We start from the raw sequence: 21,804 nt of genomic DNA on the forward strand, positions 1-21,804 counted from the left end.
TTTATTATTATTTTTAAATTTGAATTCCCCAAATACAGGTTTCTGTATTGAAAGTTGTCAGATACGTTATAGAGATATGCCACTTTAAAGTTGCATTAATTTCTTACAATCCAACATCTTGTAGCTATAATTTTTACCTTTGTGTAATAGACTCCAGTCAAATCAGGGTAAGTGGCAACTCCAGAAAAACAAGGTAATTTGACTAAATTTTTCTGTCTAGATTGAGTCCAGGCTCACCAGGTCCCTGAAGTAGGAAAGCATAAAGTATAAATGGAATAAAACCCTAGGGGTCAAAATACAAAACAAAAACTCTTTAGGATTTTGTTCCTTTATGCTCCACAGTGTTTAATCCCAGTGAACCAATAAATGCAGATGGAGCACAAAAAATATGAACTCACCTTAATGTTGCCTTTTTTTATAACTTCCACTAATCCAAATGTTTGCTTCACAAGTCATGTGTAAGAAAGAGTTTGTATGGTTTATATTCCCAGGATCCCATTATAGTAAAGCTCAAAAACCATTCACTCAAGTATTAGTAAAACTGAAAGGTAAAAAAAGTCCAGATTCCCAGCTGATAATAAATCACTTCATGTCAAGCAAAAAAAATTCTGACCTCTGCTGTCCAGCATTACTCATTAAAACAAGAACTACAGAAATAAATATAGTTAATAGAGTAGTAATAGAAATATAAATTCTGCTATTTAAAGGCAGATGGCACAGTGAAGAGAGCACATCAGATTACTAAGTCTGCCTCTATACGGAAAAATCTTCTGCATTGGACCCTTACTACACATTGCTCTCCCCATCATTCCTTTGCAACAGAATTTTGTAACCTAAGCCAGCTTGGTGTCAGAGAGATTTATTTGGTGTATGCACCTTTTGTATAATTATTCAGTTATTACTCCTATAATGCACAGCATTATCTGGAATAAGTCTGCACTACAGTGGTGAACCTCCAAAGTAGCTTGCATTTCTTCTTATAATCCCCCACTCAACCTAACTCCCTTGTGAGATCTGAGAGGAATATTATTCATTCTACAGACAGAAATTTAGAAAGAAAGAAAGGAAGAAGTCCAACGTTTCATAGAGAATTAGTAAGACAGCAAGAAGTTGAACTCAAGTTGTAAAACCTAGACAGTGCCTCAGTAGCATGAGCAATACAAAACATTTCAGTCCCATCCAATCTTCTGAGAATGTTTGCCCAAGATACAAGATTCTAAGTTGCCATGGAGGAGATACAGAAAAAACTGACCAATTTTTTTTTTCTTAATTCTCTTTTCGTCTCCTTTTTAGACAAGTGTTAACAAACAGAACCACAAACAACTCTTTCAAAGCCCCTTTGTTAGAACTGAACCTGCTGGAACATAGCACATATTCAGGTTCTGTGCTTTGATTTATTCCTACTGCATGAACAGAAAGAAAATAATGAAAGCTGCTACGTGGCATTTGCATTTTGGCATGTAGGAATCCTCCTAAAATAAAAATCCAGACAGACATCTAGAAATGGAATATGCCAACAAAACAGCACAAATGAGTGAGAGATCTTCTTATTACAATTCCCCTCATGTTTTCAATAATTTAGTTTTCAACTTTCTTGATCCTTTTCATGCAAACTTCTCACTACTTTTTCACTATCAGGCTTCCATACTGCACAGAATCTCATTTTGTAGGCTAAAAAGACAGAATGAAACTTTTAGGTTTTCAACAAACACCAGTGAGGAAAACAATGAGACAGCTACTTCTATAAATGGCACAAACACCATTTTTAGTAAGTAAGGTTAAGCTTTTAGCTCAAGATTAAAATTGCTTTTCAATGAGATTTTAAAGTCACATTATTAACTTCAGTAGATCTACACCTACATGTAGTAATAAAAATAGATTCCTGTGACTGCAAGATCAAGCTTATCGCAATAAAGAGTTTATGGAAAACTCAAAAATTAACACAAAGATACAATGTTATTTTAAAGAAATCAGAGGTGATTCATCACAATTCCATGGATAGAAACTGTGTTTTGCAATACAAAGTTTTGATTCTTACATCACATCCCATGCTTCCACAGAACAAACAGTTCTTAATAAATCCATTAACTGGTGTGTTTGGAGACCTGGAGCTTCCGTGGGTCACAACTGGAACCATTGCTCCCATTGGAAAAGTCTAAGCTTCTTTAGAGACATGTACTGCAACTTTAAGTAACTCCTATTGGTAATCAAAAATATTTTTAAATCCCACTTCTTACAAATCCAGTTCTAGTTTAACTCCTATTCAACTATGCAAGCTAAAATCTTTAATAGTGACTTCCAAAATTATCACCAAAAAATGCAAAACAAAACAAAACCTTACCAAGCTCCTATTGTGGCAGTAGGGATATTTACACATGGAAATAACACAAATATATAAGCATTTGTAAAGTCTTGGGCAATATTATCCTTAGACCTAGCTTTTATTTGCAAATTAAGTATGCATTTTAAGACCTAACAATGACTAAATACAGATGTGACGACATTAAAAATCCACTCGGCGAGACTTCCTGCATTATGACATAACAAAACACTTCAAATCTAATTTTCAGCAATTTAAGAACTAATTTTTAGCGCTGTTGTGTTGTAATTCAATATAATTTACAGAGGTCAAATATGCATCCATAGCAATAGGGTGGAATCTCCAAAATGCAATAGCTCCATAAAACCAAACCATCCCATGTATCCGAGAAGAAGAATCCATTTGCTTTTACCCTTCCTCTTCTGCTGCACCGAGGAACGAGAGGCTGAATTTCTTTTTCTTCAAGCCAGCAGTAGCTGTGAAACTCTTAGCCCCCTGAAGGAGTGGCTCACACTAAACCACACTGAATTGCTTCCTCAGCAGCTGTTCCTACATTTTGGTGTGGTGAGAGGTCCCTCAGAAAGAGATACCTCATCTATGTGGAAACACTGACATTAAAAACCCACCTGAGCAGACAGGTACTAAGACTGGCTCTATCACACTAACACCTGCAGTATGCACCGTGTTATAACACCCACAAAAACATGGATACATCACGAAAAAATAGGAAAAAGGCAAGCAACACAGCAGCTGATGCTTTCTTGTGTCACTTGAAGTAATGATGAGCGTATTTGAAAAAACAATTGGTCTAAACTAGGTGAGATTTAATAGATACAAGTGAGTTTAGGCATTGGCCATAATTAAGAAAAATCAGCTCACTACCACTTAACTTTGAATGAAAGGCACAGCCTGAAGTTTTCGGGCCAGAGATCGTCTGAATTGGCTTTACACTTTCAGGTTATTTGTTTTAACTTTATGAACAGTCTTTTAAACAACGAGAGAGAAGGAGATCTTCCTAAACACAACACCATGGGGAAGCTGCCGTGGCTCCTCTCTGAAATGATAAGCTCTGAGCTGGAGAGTCACAGGGAAAAAAGCAAAAAGAAAACGAACGTGAATTTTAAAGACGTCTCAACTACGAGGCCCTCGCAGAGGGAAGAGTAAAACGAGACCAGGCTGTCACCGCTTTCGTAATTGCAAAGGTGCTGCCTCAAAGGGGAGAAAACTTCCATTAGCAACTTCCTCTGAAACACCTGAAAAAAAGCAGCGCACAAGGGCTCATACTCCCCTCACGTGCAATCCATCTGATAATGTCTAAAATTTATTAACAACAACTTTAAACTCCGCCGAAGAGAGACAGCTTTTCTACACGAGGGTCAAAGACGAACGCTTTGGAAACCCAACAAGGCTCAGCCGCAGGGAGATGGGGAAAGCGCAGGGAGACGGGGCAGAGCCAACAAGTGTGGGGCCGGGTTTGCTTGGCCCGCTGGCCTTCCCAAGGGCACGGTGGCCGAGGCGGGGGCAGCCGGGCCGGGAGACCCGCAGCGCTCCCGGCCGGGAGAAGCGAGCAGGGCCGGACTGCCGCGGGCGGCCCCCGGGCGGAGAACGGGATTCACTCCCGGCCTCCTCGGGCTCCTACCGGGCTGATCCCGTACCGGGCTGCCTGGATGGGCCTCGGCCGCTTCCCCACGGTGCGAGATCCACCATCGCTGCCCGGGCTGCGGAGAGCGGGCCCGCCAGCGCTGCGCTCCGCCGGCTCTCACACCGACACCGCTGCGCTCCGCCGGCTCTCACACCGACACCGCACCCCAACGCGGCACTGCCCGGCGAGGCCGCCCTGCTCCCCGGGATCCGCGCACCGCCGCTCCCGGCTCCCTTGTCCCGCTCGTCTCCCTCTCCCCGCGGCGCAGAGTGAACAAACGCGCCGCCGTCTACCTGTGCAACACCTCCGCAACACATTTTATTTACACGGAATTAGCTCGGGGCATTGTACATTATATACAGATATTTTCCCCCTCCAACAAGGCAGATCTTGTGCAAGATTAGTAGCATCCTCTGGAGCGTATCCGACAGTCCACGGGAAATGTCCCCCCCACTTAGAAGTATCAGCTGTCAGAGTCCAAGTCGCTTTTCCCGTCCTCTTGTCTCTTCTCCGGTGACGTTTTAGACGCTTTATTCCACTTTTGTGCGTTTTCTGATTCCTCCGAAGACGATCGCTTTTGCCTCCTCCACTTCGCCCGGCGGTTTTTGAACCAAACCTGTTGCGTTAAGAAATTAAATTATTAGAGGGAAAAATAAAAATAAAACTATGCAAACCCGCAGCTGACCTCAGCCCCTCAGGAGCCCTGCCGGGGCCGGTGTGGGCGGCCGCGCTCGGACAGACGGACGGACAGACAGACGGAGGGAGGCGGGGAAGCAGCCGCTCGGGTGGGACCGGCCGGGCGCCTTCGGGAGGCACAGCCGCCGGCCGACAATCCCTCACAGCCCTGGGACAGGCTCGGAAGGGCACTTGGAAAGAATAAAGAACTTTCCTCTGCCCCCGCAAAGCGGCTCCGCTGGCAGAGCCCGGCTGGAGCCGCACCGCGATACATCCGGCTCGGGCGCCTTTGAGTGCGAATGGGAGGGCTGAAGAAGGAAAAAGAAAGCAAAGTACCTCCACTTTTTCCTCTCTTAAGTGCACCCTTCTGGCCAGCTGTTCCCTCGTGCCCACGTCTGGGTATTTCGTTTCCTGGAAGAGGTTTTCCAGCGCTTCCAGCTGCTCGTCAGTGAAGATAGTCCGGTGCCGCCTTTTTCTCCTGCAGTGCAGCTGGTTCAGTAACTGCAGCTCCGTCCGGGACAAAGTGCCCACGTTCATGTAGGGCAACATCTGATGGGGAACAGGGGACATCAAGACTGACCCAGTGCCCTCGTAACCTACGGACAGACAGACGAGTCGACGATAGGCTTTGCATGAGATCGCTGCTTTCCCCCACTCCTGTCCCGTCCCGAACAGAAATTGCCCCCTCCCGCCGCCCGGCCGCTCTCCTGCGGCCGCCAGCTCCCCGTCACCGCTCGGGCCCCGGGCTGCGGGAACAAAGGGGGCCCGGCCCGTCCCGTCCCGGCCCGTCCCGTCCCACGGGGGCCGCCTTACCTGCGGGGGGCACGCAGGAACACTGCTGAGCGCCCAGCGGCGGCACGGCCCCGCAGCACGAAGGGCCCACGGGGGACGCGGGCACATGCAGCTGCCCGTAGTAGTAGTTGTTGTAGCCGAGCCGAGATCCAGTGACGGCCGGCGGCAGCGCGGAGGCGGGAGCCACCGCCCGGGAGTAAAATCCGCCGTAGTCGGAGGCGCTGCCGTAGAGCGAGTCCCCGTGGAGGCTGGGGAAGACGACGGGCGCGGCGCTCGGGGGCAGCAGCACCGAGTCCTTGCAGCGAGGTCTGGCCGCCAGGATATTGTCGATGCTGAACATGCTCACAGGCATGCCCCAAAGCGTGCGGGGCAGGGCGGCGGGGACCGGCCGGGGGAGGGAGGGAGGAGGGCGGGAGGGAGGGTAGGTGGTGGCCGGGGAAGGGGGGGGGAAGAGGCTGGAAGGACGCGAAATCGAAACTTTTCGGATAAATTTGAAAAAGGGATCGGAGCGAAAATAAAAGAGCCTTTTCCGAGGGCAGCTTGCGGGCAGAGTGTGCGTGTGTGTCTGTGCGCGCGTGTGCGGTGTGTGTGCGTGTGCGCAGGATCCACCCCTGGAACTTTCCCCCCTCAACTCTCGCCTGTTTACTGATCTCAACCCAGAGGGCTGCTCGGAGTATAATCCATCTGAACCTCTTCCCTTTTTTATACCCAGGCGACGTCATCCTGGATTTAGTTCCTGGTAATATGCAGATGACAAACAAAACCAGATTTGATTTTTTTTTTCTCCCCTTTTTTGGTGGGGAAGAGGTGGGGGTTACACAAAGGAGTGAAAGCAGCCCGAGTCTGTGTATTGAGAATTAATGAAATTAACGTAATCCTTTCCATTAGTGGGCTTTTTAGAAAGGCCCCAGATTTAGGCTTGATCTCTGCTGCACCGGCTAATTGCCCAGGTTAATCTTATTAATGCCATTGTGTAGAAGTGGTTAGCAGCTCCTAGTCTTGTCTATTATGCGCCTACTTTGGTCGTGTTAGTTCATATTAGTGGGTGCGATTTCCTCTGTCTAAGGCTCAGATTCATTATTTATGCTTCGAACTGCTTAAGAAGCACTTTAAAAAAAAATAAACTGCCACATAAACATGCAATGCCCCCCCCACTCCAAGTGTTTCTGTAGCACGATTTGAATCTCGCGTCCCCGGCTCGGAGGGCTGAGCGGGCATGGAAGAGTATGTGTTTCTGTGATTTAAGGTTTATGCAGTGAAGCAACAACGTCTTCACTGAGTAACTGAACTATTTTATTTTTACTATTTTCCTAGGTCACCTGGCGGAACAAGGACACATGAATATTGTAAACTTCTATCTCTCCGTTTTCTTTCTTTCTTTTTTTCTTTTTTAACAGATTCAGACAGGTACCACCTTCTATTTTTAATACAAGCCAAGAGACGCAAACGTTAAAGACCAGTGCCATCTCAAATCCCCGGGTGAGGTAGGTATTCCAATTTGCTTCTGATCTGTCTTGGTACTTATTTCTTTTCTTTTCAATCTTTAATTATCTAGCTTAGAAAACAAAGGCCATAAAGTTGCAATGACGCAGAGAACTTTATATATTGCATGTTCTATGAATTTTTAAATGGAGAAATTTTAAATCCCTAAAACTCTTCCTATTAAGAGGTTTGGCTCTCCTGGTAGCTGGCTCTTGTGATTTGCAGAATACTTCGTCTGTCACGACTGTCCCTGGGAATCCACAGGAGGTGAACTGAATAAGATTAGACTATTTACCCCATCAACTCTCCATCAAAGAAGGTAGGAAATTGTACGCATGAAATGAAAACAAGCCATTAGAGTCCGTTTACGAGGAACACATTATTTTTCCTCAACAAAGAATATCCTCGTTAGCGCTTACTCGCACTTTATCTTTAGCCTTTCTTTCCTCTATATTCCAGGATTCAAAACCGCACCTGAGAATGATCTGAAACGTATTTACAGCGAAAGACTTGTATAAGCGTTAAAAAAAAAGAATGCCAAAACTAAATTCTCGCTTTGTTAGTACATCGCAACGTGTTTAATTAGCTGCATCGGTTTTTGCTTCAATTTATCTGCCTAACCATTTCTTCACGCCTTTGGCATTTAGACCTGAACTTCGTGCAAGTTTTTCAAATTTGATGGAAAGTGAAACTATTTGACAGAGTTTTCGGCGGGTTTTTGGTTAGATTTGGGAATTTTTTTTTTCTGTTGATATTTTGAGAGTTTTCTTTAATTTTTTTGTTTGTTTGAGGGTGGGCTCGGAGAGGGAGTTTCGGTTTGTTGGGGTTTTTTGGTCAGTAATTCCCTGAGCGCAGCCGGTCACGCTGCATGCAGAGCAGCGCCTGCTTAATGCCGCCATCGGGATGCTCCTCCACGTCCTCGGCGGCTCTGCAGCAATGCGCCGCAGCATCCCTGGGGCGGCCTGCGGGGCTCGGGGTCCCGGGAGAGCCGGGCCCGAGGGGAGGCCGGCAGCGGGGCACGGCCCGCTCTGCTCCGGATCGGCCCGTCCGGAGCATCCCGGGGGCTCGGGGCTGCGGGGACAGCGCTCAGCTGGGACTGCCGCCCCTCGGGGAACAACCCGGGTGAGCCCCAGAGCCCGCTCCTGCCGTGGGGACACCCTCGGTAGGGACACCCGCGGTGGGGACACCCGGCTCCTCGGGTGTTCAGCATCACTCGCGTCAGGGTTCATGTCCGCTCCTGGCCGGCTTCTCCCAGGTGATGTCAGCACCGCGGGACACGCGTGGGCACCGGAGCAGCCGCGGCGCTGGCGGAGCACACACGGCCCGGGCCGGACGGGCGCTCGGCTTCCCCAAGAGTTTTCTGCTCCCCTGACGGATGACCCACCATTCTACAGCGCCCACCTTTGTTCTTAATTTAGAAATTATATTTTCCAAATAACTTGTCCCCCCAGTGAGGAAGGTCTCTTTTATTTTGTTTTATTTTGTTTTAGAGTGAGTCGTTTTGCCGCGAAACCCCCGGTTTTGATACCCGCTTGGCAAAACCCGCTCTCGGAGTTTCTCATTTCCCGTGCGCTCTTCGCTAACCTGGCAAACGGAAAATTGTGTTAAACAAACAATCAGTTGTCGCACAATGTCGGGGTGAAATTGTAATAACAAATGAAACACAAGCAAATTGTGCTGCATAGTGTTGCTAAGCAATTGTTTGTTACGGGAGGGTGGTCACAGCATGGGTTGAAAGAGGGATCTAAAGAGGAGCATAGCGCTGGGCAGAGCAAGCTGTTAGGTATGAAATACGGTAAACACCGCGCTGATTTTCAATATTATTACCCAAACACGATTCCATACAAAGCAATCACCATACACAAGTCTATGAAAATGCGCTTGTTGAGAAAATGGACTTTTTTTTTTTTTTTTTTTTTTTTTTTTTAATACCTTAAAGAGCAATTCCGGGCATGCAAAACGCACCCACCGCCTTCCCGGCGGAGCCTTTGGCCGGCTGGAACGGTACCGGGGCTGCCGGCCGGGAGGGGCACGGGGCACCCCGGCACGGCTCGGCCCGGCACGGCACGGGGCACCCCGGCTCGGCACGGCCCGGCTCAGCTCGGCACGGGCTCGCCGTGGGCAGCGGGTCCGGCTGCGGCTCCCGCCCCACGCCGGGGGCAACGAGGGCTGAACCGGGGGCTTGGGGATGAGCGGCGGCGAAAGGGCGCTTCGCGGCACATCTCTCACTTAGAAATGCCATCACCCTGCAGCGCTCACCCACGTTTGTTTCAAATTGATTGCATCATTGCTTCACCAGGAAAAAAAAAAAAAAAGTATAAAAGTCATACAATGCGAAATTACCGTAATTTGTTCCCAGAATAAACTTATCTTGAACTGATTAGGAGAGTCAGTCATTTGAAAACGAGGCAGAAAAGCGGTTGGGATTTTTTCTGAAAGCTTCCCTCTAACAATATCGGCTTCTAAAGTTTTCATTCATATAAACTTTATTAATGAAGATCTTTTATTTAAATGTCAAGAGGATTTGAAATTTAGAGTAAATTATGAAGCATGCATGTCTTGCCAAGTCATGGGTCAAATGCATTTGTGAAAAACTGCTAAAAGAGCATATGGTTTTGAATTTTTCTACAATGACTAGTGTTTAAATAAATTGCTTGTACTGCTTAACTTCATGTATAATTTTGACAGAAATTGGCCTATAGCCTTTTGATATGTAAACATTTCAGGCTTTTATGCGGTATAAAAAGACACTTGCTTTTTGGGATCAGCTAAAGCAGTCACCCTGTAATTCAGAAAACTGGCACCTAACGTTACATTCTTGCTGCATTTCAACTTTCAAGTGGCAGCATAAAGGGGGGAAGGAAAAGGGACATTTCAAAAGCAATTGGAATTAAAAACTGCGAATGAGGTGGGAATGTGCCACTCACTGTCTGATTGAAATGGATAAACCTTAGCACTAAGAGAATTCTCAGTCTTGTTTTCTAAAAAACAACAGAGGAATCAGTGAAAACAGTCCTCAACGTAGCACAGACCTGACTCCCATGTCAAATTAATGCCTTAAAACAAAGTCTGTCTAAAGTACAAATAGGTGTGATGAAGAAAATCCAGATATCCCTTCTGAATTCCGTCAGCTGTTTCTCCTCTACAAACTATCTTGGGCTTTAAAAATTGAAACAGACTTTTATACATGGAATATTGCATACAAAGTATATAAACATACCACTACCCTTTGAAATGCCACTTTGCTAGCTTCATGTTCACTTGCATTTCACCAGTTCTTAAGTCTTTTGCAGTTTTTGCTCCAGTAAACATTCCATTGACTTCAATTAGTGTTTTGTTTTGGTGATGTGTTTTGGTTTTTGGTTTTGGGCTTTTTTGGTGTTTGTCGGGGAGTGGGGGCGGGCGTTGTGTGGTTTGGGTTGTATTTTTTTTTTCTTGTGAAGAGGAGACTAGAATGTGCTAAGGGCTTCAGGATACAGCCCATAAAAGTAGTGGAGTCACTCAGTTTTAAGTCTGCTTAAACTAAAATGATTTTGTACATGTATAAATCCACCAAGCTACTGAATAAATTCATTTATTACTAATATATCTGCCTGACATAAATAAACCTCCTAATGTTGATTAGATGGATAAGCCTAGCACAGTGCTAGACAGAGCAGGACCTGGATAGTTGCCTGGTGCCAGACAGCTCAATGTGTTTATTTCCTGTGTGCTTTAGCGGGGACTAAGCTGAAGTTGGAAAAAGGTTTAAATGAACTATATAATTTCAATCTGTTACTGTAGTAACATTTGTATTTATTGTATATGTCAGTTAGTCATACACAGAGTTCTCAAGATACACTACCCCCTTTGTTAGTGGTCAGAGGTGATTTTTTTTCAGAATTGTAATGAGTCAACATAGACAAATTTTGTTATAGACAAATCAGATGCTGTAGCAATTTAAAAGCTGGTATGGGTTCAGTCTGATTTGATATAAGCTAGTGAAGAAAGTAAAATCTCTTGTAGGTTTCCATGAATTTGAACAAAGGCTAATGAGATTTTTTTGCAGGTTTCATATCTATTCCAACTAACAGCATACTTGGCAATTGAGGATATATGACATTAATGACTCAGCGAGAAAAGACTTTTCATCTTAACAGAGAAATCTGCATCTAAACTGAGCAGATTGTTGCAAAGAAGAATCTTTTGACACAGTGCACCTTTGCAAGGGGACAGTGGGAATACACTTTGGGTCCTTGGCTGCAATGGCAGGAGTCAACAGGAGGATGCCTTGGTACTTGGAAGCTTTGTTCCCCATCAAAGCAGTTTGAGTGAGATTCTTTACTCAAATATACTGTGATCAAACCCATTTAAGCTCAGGAAAATGGGATGATCTGGACATCTTCATTAAGGAAACATTCATTCCAAGGGAAGTGCTGGAGAGGCTGACATAGCGGCTCTGTTGCACACCCATGACTGATCCAGGTTTACAAAGTGCTTCTCAATCACAGTACAGCCAGCAGCCAACATTTCTTCTGGAATCTAAACATACTGTGGCAGTGTGCTTACCAGCTTCCAGACAAGATGGCTTCACTCTAACCTATTAGCACTTTAATTTTTCTCTGTAAGGATGAGCTAACTCTAATTCCCCATGTTACATACAGTCAGACGTAATGGTGGAGAGGGAGGTCTGTGTATCTGTTGCCTACAAACACTGTGCATAAGCTGTGCTCATTATGCTATTAGATCACTTTCTATGCCAGGGTTTGTACTATTATAAAGTTGAATAATTAAAATAAAGCAAACAAAAAAAGCCAAAGGACCATTTTCTCAACTGATAAACATAGATCAAATTAAGACTTCTGTTGTTCGTTTACCTTTTTCCAATAACTGAACTAAATTTTTGGATCATCATGTACAACACTGGATTTTAAACCACAACAGCTCCTGAGCACACACAGCTACAAATCAATGGGAATTGTACATGGTCAGCATTTATCATCCCACCCAGGCATTATTACATTGGCTAAAGGTCTTCTCTGTAGTATAAAGTGTACATACATAATGCCACCAGAGCCTCTCCTCTCTCTGAAAAGGCTCTGGAGGTTACACCCAAAGTAACTCTTGTAGTGCAAAGAACCTCAAAAGTCTTTGCAAGGGAGTTAGAGCAATAAAGTCAGCCTTAAAAATAAATAAATCAGCTGTACAAAAGGACAGCTACTGCACTGTTTTCTGTACCGTGCACATGATGTATGTTCAGACTTTCACGGCTTTCAGGAGATTTAGTTTGTGGATATGACTGTAGTCTAATCTAACAGTGTTTACCATGGTGGAGCTAGAACTGGAGCCCAATCCCACAGCTGTGGAATTCTGCTTGGTACTTGCCAGTGATTTTGAATCAGAAGTGAAATAGAGAGTATCTTCCAGCCTAAAGTCACATTATCATTTCCAAACACTACATGACTGAAACCACTTTTATTAGTGGTGTCAGATACATATCATGAATACATATCATTTGCATATTTTATAAATCCAGGAAATAGTATTAGTAATGAAGATCAAAAGTACGAAAATAAAACAAACAAATCTATAGTGGATAAATATATAATGAAGGGTAACAGATTTGAAGTAGGCAAGGCAAATATACCAGAAGGAACTACAGAAATACTGTCTTGGTTAGATGATGTTTTGATAATACCATTGAAATAAATATAATTATAATCTGTTTCAGTGATCAGTGCTTACATTAGGTGAAAAACATCATCTAATGAAGCAACTGAAGTGGAAGAGTTATTGTATTTACCTACTAATGTTCTCAACTTTAATCTATGTCTCTATCTCGCTGTCAGTAAACCACATCCTCATTTGTGTTCTAATTTAGGCAAAAATTGCCTATTTCCTGCTAAGATCATTTGTAGAACTCAACACAAGACTCAAACCACTAGATGACAGAACTAAAAAGTTTTGTTTATATTATGTTTGGATTTGTTTCTTTTTAGTATTTCTAAAGACAATTTTATTTGCAATATTGATATAATTAAGTGTTTTGATACTTTTCTGAAAGCCTCCAGAAAATATTAAATTTAGATACGATTAACTTGAGGTCTGAATTAATTTATGGTTATTTTCTTCCCAACTAACCATCTAATTCTAAACTAACCAGAACTAGATTTTTGAACTCCTGTGATGCATGTTCACCTTTAGCTGAAAGTTTGCAACATGTACCTTTTATACTTTGAATCCCATCTAATGAGACAGGGATTTTTTTGTAATTTGGGATTATACAATATTTTGGAGCAACAAGTATGTCTTCTGCTCCTATGAATCAGGAATATTATGCCAGTATTTATCCATATCCAGCTGTCTCTAGACACTTTGCCTTTGGGTTTCTATTTTCTTTCTAATTCCTATGCACTGCTTTCTCACAGCCTAGTCTTCAAACTTTTGTTTTTGAAGGGAACTCTGTTTTTTCTTTTTAATGAAAATGTAAATTCAGAGGTTTTTTGATGGATTTGTTGCAAAGTTTTATTAATATATGCAAGATCATAGTCTGGGCCTGATGCCTGTTTCAAGAGGTCAGCATGCTGTGTAGTTAGATGAAATTCTGGACTAGGAACTGAGCAGAGAACACGATACAGGAGCCAAAAGTCAGGGATATTTCCTTTCTCAGAAGTTTTATTGATGGCATCCTCTTTATTTCTGTGCTGATGTGGCACAAGATGCTTTTGGGAGGGAGGATGAATCCTGTTGCTGTTGGTAAATATTCTCAGGGAGAGGGAAAAATGACTCTTTCCCCATTCTGCCTCTTGCAGTCAATACATCAACATACATTAGCAACTGATTTGAGGATTAAATGTGCTCAAAACTTGGATGGATGGATGGATGGATGGATGGATGGATGGATGGATGGATGGATGGATGGATGAATATATGCATTTCTTGGGCCAGTTCTTCACTGTGGTTTAGCCTCAGGGTAGTAAACATGCATTTGCTACCATTTGTTGAGAAAATCCAGGGGACATAAGGTATTTTAGGAAAGATCTAACCAAGGAATGTCAGTGCATAAAGAATGTGAATTTATAGAGCACTCTTATCTACTCTTAATTTTCTCATGGAAAAGGTTTTTTACTGGGGTTATTTTGAGCCTTTCAGCTATATTATCATGTGTACTGTGAGCATCTGCACAGTTGAAGAGGAGAGTGAGTTGCAGATCTTTTCCCTACCTTTCTGCATGCTCCTAGAGAGGCACCACAGTTCACAGAGCAGGCTTCCTTTAGAGTGAGCTGTGGGCTTCTACCACTTCTTATTCAGAAGTGACCCAAAAATAAGAGAAGGCATTCCACTTAGGAGTAAAAGTCACACTGAGACTTCAGATGTTTTCAGAGCACCAAATTTTAGCCCAATAACAGCACTCACAATAACTGTCTGTAGAAAGTTTTCCTTTCCAAACCTTTGAATTTCAGGCTGGTTACAAAATTTGCTGTTTTGAACAGGGCATGGAGATGGATTTGAAACAGTAATTAGTGACAGCAACATCTACCCATTCTCATCACTAATTTGGTGCTCTATCTGGAAGGTTATCTACTTGTCCATCTTTAAATATTGCACAACCCATGACAAGTGTCATGTGAAGTTCCTGTGTATATTCATTTTGTAAAATACATAAGACAAAACTTTTAAAAGTTTGGGATAACTTTCAGAACCTTTGCAACTCAACCAATTTTCCAATACACACACACATTCTCAGTCTGCCTAAAGCAGGTAGTGTGGTGTTTTGGTTTCTTTTGATTGAAAAGTATTTTCTTTACAAAGACATCTTAAGGCATCAGTCACCAGATGACTAATGCCTTAGTCTAGCCATTAGAGTTTAAATCCCACTAATTTTAGGTTTTCCTAACCTCAGCTTGCCCTATTTCAGCAAAAGGAGACTGGTCCATGTTGAAACATTAGCAGGATCCAGGGAAACCAGAGAACAACTTTAAATATTTTGTACAAATATTCCCTAGTCTGTACTCTGGCCCCAACAACTGGATTCCTAATTCTAAAATGATTTAAACATGAGCATCAAGTTCTGAAAAGAGCTATGTTGAAAGAAATCTGACTTTCTGATCCACAGAATGCCTTGACTTCAGAACTGGCTGTGGTTAACAAAAGCATTAGCTTGACATGCCCTTTGCTTGCTCTGTCCTCAAAGGGGGAGTGATACACAAACAGTCCTCAGTCCGTGTCTTAAATTTTCTGGGCTATATTCCACACTTGGTTGTGTTGCATGTTGTGCAGTCTCAAACAAGGTTCAAGGAGGAAAATTGAAACATTCACTCTTAAGCAATCCAGGAGTTAGACTGTGCTCAGCAATTCCACCAACACACTTATTCTGAAATCATCAAACTGGTGCTGTCTCTCCATTAAAATCCAGATAAGAAAATCTAGCCATTGAAAATATAACATTCTGAAAATGCATTTGAATTTTCTGCCTGCTTGCTGCATGTAGAACAATTCTGTGCTGAGAGTGACTGCAACAATATAGACACTGTTCTTAAAGAGAAAGAACCATGGGACATCAAGTTGCATAATTTTAGTATTTCCTTTCCTGTGGGTTGCTTGACCTGCCCATCCTATTCAGCTTCCCTCTCACCCTCCCTGCGCTCTGTTAGTCTGGCTGCTGTCTCTGTCACTTCAAACTGAAGGCTGATTTCAAACACCCTCACGCCTGACTGGTAAAATACACACTTTTCTCTGATGTGTCATACACAATATTAATTTAAAAGGATTCAAATGGAGCCTCGCTCTTACAGATTGAAGGAAAGTAAAAGTCCAGGAAGAGCTGATTGTTTTGGCAGTAGGCTGCATTTTGTAGAGTTGCAGAGTGATGCTTTGATAAGAAAAAATACATGCTACCAGAAACAACTCAGAGGTTTTTCTGTTAAAACCACGTATTGCTCTGTGGTACTTTTTAAACAGGGCAGAGTAAGGGACAGTGAAAGGCATTCAGTAAAGGAAAACACATTTAGCATTCATGCCATCCTACACAGGACTTTAATATATAAACACATGCTAACATATATAGCTATCACTACATTTCAGGCAAGAAGAAAGTGTCGGTGCATTCAAATTTATAGCACCAACAATCCACTCATACAGCAACCAGCACAGATTTCCTTGGATATGTCTGAACTTGTGCTTATAATGCACACAAACTCAGAATGCCAGCTGCAGGAACTTGCAGGCAGTAATCCTCACGGGCTACAGGGAGCAACGTGACTTCAGTTACGATCATTTTTATAGCACCGGTTCATAAAATCTGCATTTTTTTGCAAGATTAGAATGTGATTTGGTGTTCCCAAGGGCAAATGGGAAAGTTTGTGTCACTGCCTAGCCAGGGTGAGAGCTGAGCTGTCCTCCTTCCCCTCTCTTGCTGCTTTGTTTTCTAGGACTGCTCTGAAGCAGGGTAGGTGACCCCGAGTGACAGGGAAGCTGCAGCAGCTCAAGCCCCTACACAAGGTAAACTGGCAACAAACAGACAGAGAGAGAATTTCAGCAAATCTACATTAGCTTTGGTTTTAACAGGAGTTGGATTAGGTTTTAATTCAGATTACATGGCAAATACCTTCCTGTGGGATAACTGGCTAATTGCAAGTCTGGATGGAAACCACAGGATCTCGAGGGTAATTAAAACTCTCAGGAAAGCAGTACTTACTCTTAGGGAAATTACCTTGCTGTTGACACTGGGTGTAAACCACAGGTCCTCCTATTCCTCCTTCAATAGGGCATTAAAATTGGTTGGCAAGCATGAAAAGAGCTGAACACTTTAATACCTTTACAGAAAGCTCTGCTTAGACATCCTCCTGTTCAGGGTCCAAAGTGTCACTTTTGTTACTGAATTCTTGTTCTGTACTGACCTTTTAGACCACAGCTACAGTTGTGGTGGTACAACACGTTCCCCAGTAATGTTTTCTGCCCCAAGCAAGTTGTAGATTATCAATATAGTGTTAGTGTGATTTAATTTTAAATACTATTTTGAGATAGCCTTTGCACTAGCTAAGTGCTATGAACCACTGATTACTGGTTTAACTATGCTGGCTGTAGCCGAATTCAACTGAATTCAAATGAATCAAATGAAATGAATTAATTAAAATTTGAATCAGCCCCTCCAGAAAGGAGAGAAATAATACTGGGCTCATACAAGGTTTTGGATCTGTTCTATTAATCTGTCGTAGAAACAACCCTAAAAATAATTTAGTTGTCAAGCAAATTGGAGAAAAGTATTTTTTATGCATTTTAGAGTAAAGCTTTTGGGGGTTCCTCTCTGCCAATGTATCAGTGGATTACTTCTAAATGCTGAAAGTATTTAGAGCTACCTTTTATGAGAAGTGGGCCAAAATTGAAAGAACAGATTTGAACTCTTGAATTTGTGGGTTGGAATGTAATTCTCACACCTATTTATCCAGCCTTGCCAGACTTATTACCACTACTTGAGCCCTAGGAGTGAACCTACTTTTACAGCTTTGTTTCCTGATCAGATGCAAAATTGCAACCCATGCATTTTATGGTTTGGGACTAGGCAGAGCCAAGACCTTGTAGAGCACCATTCCACTCAAGACCAAGTATTCTCTTCAAGATCATCTAATATCCCAGGTCTTCTTATTTTGTTTTGAAGATGCTTGTGGGATTTTAACATGATGTAAGCACAGCTTAATGCAGAGCTGACACCAGAATCTTTAAACTCTGTCTCTGTTCCTCCCAGTAGCTGCAACTAGTCTGGAAAACCAGTTGATCTACTGCCAATTGCTCAGGCAAACAAGCAGTGTTAGCAGTATTTGATTTCTGAGCTTTTTTTTTAAACATTTTTTAAGCGAGCTATTCATCACACACGCCTTACAGAAGTTAATTTTTAAGCCACCAATTTATTTTAATTTTTTTTTTCCAAAATATATGCGCAGACACAAAAGTAATTCTTGCACTCTTAAAAAACACAGAAATTAGAGTGTGTAGGGCTTTAAACTGCTTGAGAGACATTTGGGAAAAGAGAATACACACTCACTGTGGATAAAAGTCAGTTGCTAACCAATACAAACAAATGTAACCTAATCTATCTGCAGCAGTACCCTACTGAACACCTTTGCCTCCCATTATACAATTCTGCCACAGCAATAAAATCAACTGTCTGCAACAGTTTTAGTTCGTTGTATGGTTAATACCAATAATGTACTCGAAATTGATGTTTAACAGAGTGAACTGATTTGTTAGAGTGTTAACAGCCACAGACTTTAACTAATAAACAGATCATTAACTGCTGGTAATAAACAACTTGCCAGGATCATTTATTATTTAAGAACATACTTTGTCTTAAGGAAAGATGGCCCACTTAATGCTATCTATGACACCTTTCTGGCTCCCATTCAAAGTGGGAGGCACAGATGAAGCTACAGAGAAACTACGCTGCATGCACTAGATCAAAATTCATGAAAAAATACCAGTTTTCATGAGAAACTACTCACAAGAAATATATTAATTCCATACACTGCTTAATAATATAGTCAGCATTTTTACCAAGCTCTTGTTTTTAATACTGAATCTAAAGGAATTTATTTTCTAGTTCTGATAAAAAGTTTTTTTATTCTTCTTTTACCATATGGGATGCCACTGCAAACATTTCCTTATGGAAGAAGTTCTGAATGGGAGATACAATTTAAGTGTATAAAGAGTTTTCATAATGGAAGAAGAAGGAAGTTAAAGGGTCAAAAAATGTAAATTTTGTTACAAAAGAGGAACAGAGAAAGGTAGCTTGCAATCATTCATTCTCAAAAAACCTTTTAAAAAGCTGAAAAGTTGTAAATACACTACATAATTACTCTAGATGATGACTGGAGATGTGGAAGGAACAAAAGAAAGTCCTTGTCTCCCCATGGTTTCTAAGACATCCCATGTGTAATAAAAGGAAGTCACACAATAAGATACACTTTGCATATTGGAGTGTTCTAAATTTGTCAATATTTGAAGTTCAACAGGGTGGTACCACTATAATTTCCTCTTGGTTCTCACTTTTGAAAGAGGTGATGTGGCACAATGCCAATCTGATTGAAAAGGAGAGACACTTTCTAAGACTGATTATTTTAATAAATTTAAGATACCAAAGCAGCCATATGAAGATTTCCTAACCTCCTCCCTGCATTGTTTCAATAACCTGATGAGTCAAGCCCACAAAAATACAGCCATGTGTTCTGAATAAGAGCGAGAGATGAGGAGCTCAATGACAGTTTGCTGACGTCCAGATTTTAGACCAAGAATCACAAAATGCCAATTTATTTTCTAGTATCTTAGAGCCACCAATATAAATTATGAGATTATTTTTTCTAGACACTGTGTAAATAAACTGCACAAATACCCCAAAGCAGCTACAGGCTGAATACAGTGTCAGCCTTTACCAGACCTGCTGAAATGTGCATATAACACTTCAACTACAGACAGCTGAGGGATGGCTTCTTTATGCCAGATCCTTACAAGGGAAGAAATGTCATTTAAAGAATTTTTTTTATTGCATTTTTTTACATCCCTGTGCAAGCTCAGGAGAAGGCATTTTCAATATAAATGTTAAAATAATTCTGACCTTAAACTAATATAAATTGACTATTACTTGCAGTAAGAAAAAATCCTGTATTTGCATGCTGGTTGGAAAAATGCTTCTATGTAATTGCTTGGGAAGAAGCAATTTATTTATAGACATACTGTGCAGGAAGAAATTTGGCTCTCCTACTACATAATAAGATGCATGGCACTCTGCCAGGATTCTGGCTATCCCCGGACATTTGGTGTTCCATATACCAAGAATGTGGAATTGCACTGCCTATAAACAGAGAAGGCTTTTTTCCAAGGATACTGTAAGACATGATTTTTCTTGAATGAAAAAATGAAAAATTAATGCAATGGTTATGAAGTTGCAAGAACAGAAACTTTCTTTTTTGTATTTATCACCAGTTGCATTAGCCAGCTAATGAGCAGTTAAAACAGATTACTTGTTACTCTTCCTTATCCCATTTAGGGAAGATGCCAAAAAAACGTCCTGTTTTGTGGGTTTTGAATATAATTCTTCTAAAACAGGGTATTACACAAATATTTCCACACAGCAGGATGACTCAAATAAGTAATGCAAGACTGGGATTTACTAATCTGTCAGTGACAGTGTATCCAATTAATTCCTCTGTTTATTTAGGTAGGAGTTTTTTGCACTTTATTATCTTCAGGCTGTTTGACCACAGGGGAGAGAAGGCCTTGGGAGGGGGAGTGGAAATAGATTTTTGAAGGGGAGCCATAATTAGCTCAATTCTTGGATTGAGCTCAGGAATGTTGTTACTGCTAAATAGCTCCTTAAATGGAGTATTTATAAACTCCAGGCAAAGCTGTAATATTAGAAGAGAAGAAAACCCAAAATCAAATATATTTAGATGTACGAGCCATAGGTTAATGCCCTGGCACGATGACATAATCCAGCTCAAGGGATGGGGAATGAAGAAACTTGTTCCTGATGGCAAATCAGTGCCTTGCACAGGGCCCTGTAGGAGCCCATGGAGGGCATCTGGAAACCTTAGAGTTTGGATGCCCCCTGAGGGTCCCTTAAATAGCCCCTGGCTCCCATGGCTTCCATTTGCCCTCCTCTTCCCCTCCCTCCTGGCCTCCCCAGCAGCCACCCCATGCACAGCTTTCCTACAGAGATCCCTACCCAAGTGAGAGGCATTTCCCCACGAGTGACCAGGCTGCTTTCTGCCTCATTTTCCAGTCCTCTGGTAGGAGGCAATGGGGCAGAGCTCTACCTCAGGGTATCTTCTGGCCATCCTATCTGAGCATAAAAACCCATTTAACATCACTCCCACACAGCCATGCCCTATCATGCCCTGGACCCGGCCTCAGTTATTCAAAGCAGATTTATTTTTTTTTTTATCACACACAGACTACATGGTCCAAACCAACTCCCCTGGAAGACATTTGGACTTCAACAGGGACAAATTCAGGGCGAAGCAAAATAAATCATTAAGCTATGATGCAGAGGATTTGCGCCAGGCCTCCACACAAGACTAAGTTTAATCATTGCAGATCAGGGTATTTGGGGACAACATCTATTTTGTAACTTCATAAAAAAAAAAAAATCAAATAAGTGAGCCATGGCTTGTCCAAAATCTCAAATTATTTTCCACATTTAAGAATTTTTCATAGAAGAACTTTGCTTGTAACTTAATATCCCAATGAAGCTTGTTAAATGCTTTCCAAGGCTATATGATCTTTATTAAAAAATTATAACACTGTGCAGTGGACACAGGGAGAAAAGAAATAATCTCTTTTTCAGATTAAGTTCTTGAAAGCTTTCAATAGTGGAAAATAAATCTTACAAATTCTCTCTCAATTTACATATAACATATCCTGTCCAAACATAGAGACAGTTGTCTCCTAGAGGTGCTGCAGTGGATTTATAAATTACAGCAATACTGTTTCCTTGGCAAATCCATTTCAAATACAACAAAAAAGTTAATGGGATTAACTTCTTGGAAATGTAGTTGGAAAGTTTAGTTCAGTGGAGCAAAACTTAGTGTGTTAATATATTGAGAGTGCAAAACAAAATAAGGAAAAATGGAAAACAGAGGAATAGATAAGCAGTAGACATATAGACAAAATCAAAAGAGCAGGGAAATAGACAATCAGTGTTTGCACCTGGATGCAATGGCCATGTAAGGCATTGATCCCAAGGTGTGCAAGCCATGCTCCACACAGAGCCTACAGGCAGGACTTCAAAGGGACCTGGGGGGCTGGAGCTCCTGAGTCCCCACAAGGGTGAGCTGGGACAACCTGAGACTCTGTGATTGAGTCCCAGCATGGGAAAGAGCTTCCTCCCAGTCACACCAAACAGAAAATCTCAAAGGCTTTT

At 42.1% G+C, this 21,804-nt stretch overlaps 1 protein-coding gene across 1 annotated transcript; it reads right to left on the reverse strand.

Moving 5' to 3' along the window:
- Positions 1 to 4,381: 4,381 nt before the first annotated feature.
- On the reverse strand, positions 4,382 to 5,781 carry GSC (goosecoid homeobox). The gene is made up of 3 exons (XM_058027017.1): positions 5,451 to 5,781; positions 4,974 to 5,233; positions 4,382 to 4,578 (listed from the first exon to the last, which is right to left on the reverse strand). The coding sequence occupies exons 1-3, from the start codon at positions 5,779 to 5,781 to the stop codon at positions 4,426 to 4,428; spliced, it is 744 nt and encodes a 247-aa protein (XP_057883000.1). The 3' UTR covers positions 4,382 to 4,425.
- Between the last annotated feature and the right edge of the window lie 16,023 nt (positions 5,782 to 21,804).

This window comes from Melospiza georgiana, chromosome 6, assembly GCF_028018845.1.
Source record: "Melospiza georgiana isolate bMelGeo1 chromosome 6, bMelGeo1.pri, whole genome shotgun sequence".
Taxonomy (NCBI): domain Eukaryota; kingdom Metazoa; phylum Chordata; class Aves; order Passeriformes; family Passerellidae; genus Melospiza; species Melospiza georgiana.

Excerpts from the sequence above, each read along its gene's own strand:
- GSC (XM_058027017.1), bottom strand. The coding sequence starts at position 5,781 with ATGCCTGTGAGCATGTTCAGCATCGACAATATCCTGGCGGCCAGACCT. Across the intron at positions 5,234-5,450 it reads TTCCTGCGTGCCCCCCGCAG|GTTACGAGGGCACTGGGTCA; the intron begins GTAAGGCGGCCC and ends GTCTGTCCGTAG. Across the intron at positions 4,579-4,973 it reads TAAGAGAGGAAAAAGTGGAG|GTTTGGTTCAAAAACCGCCG; the intron begins GTACTTTGCTTT and ends TTAACGCAACAG.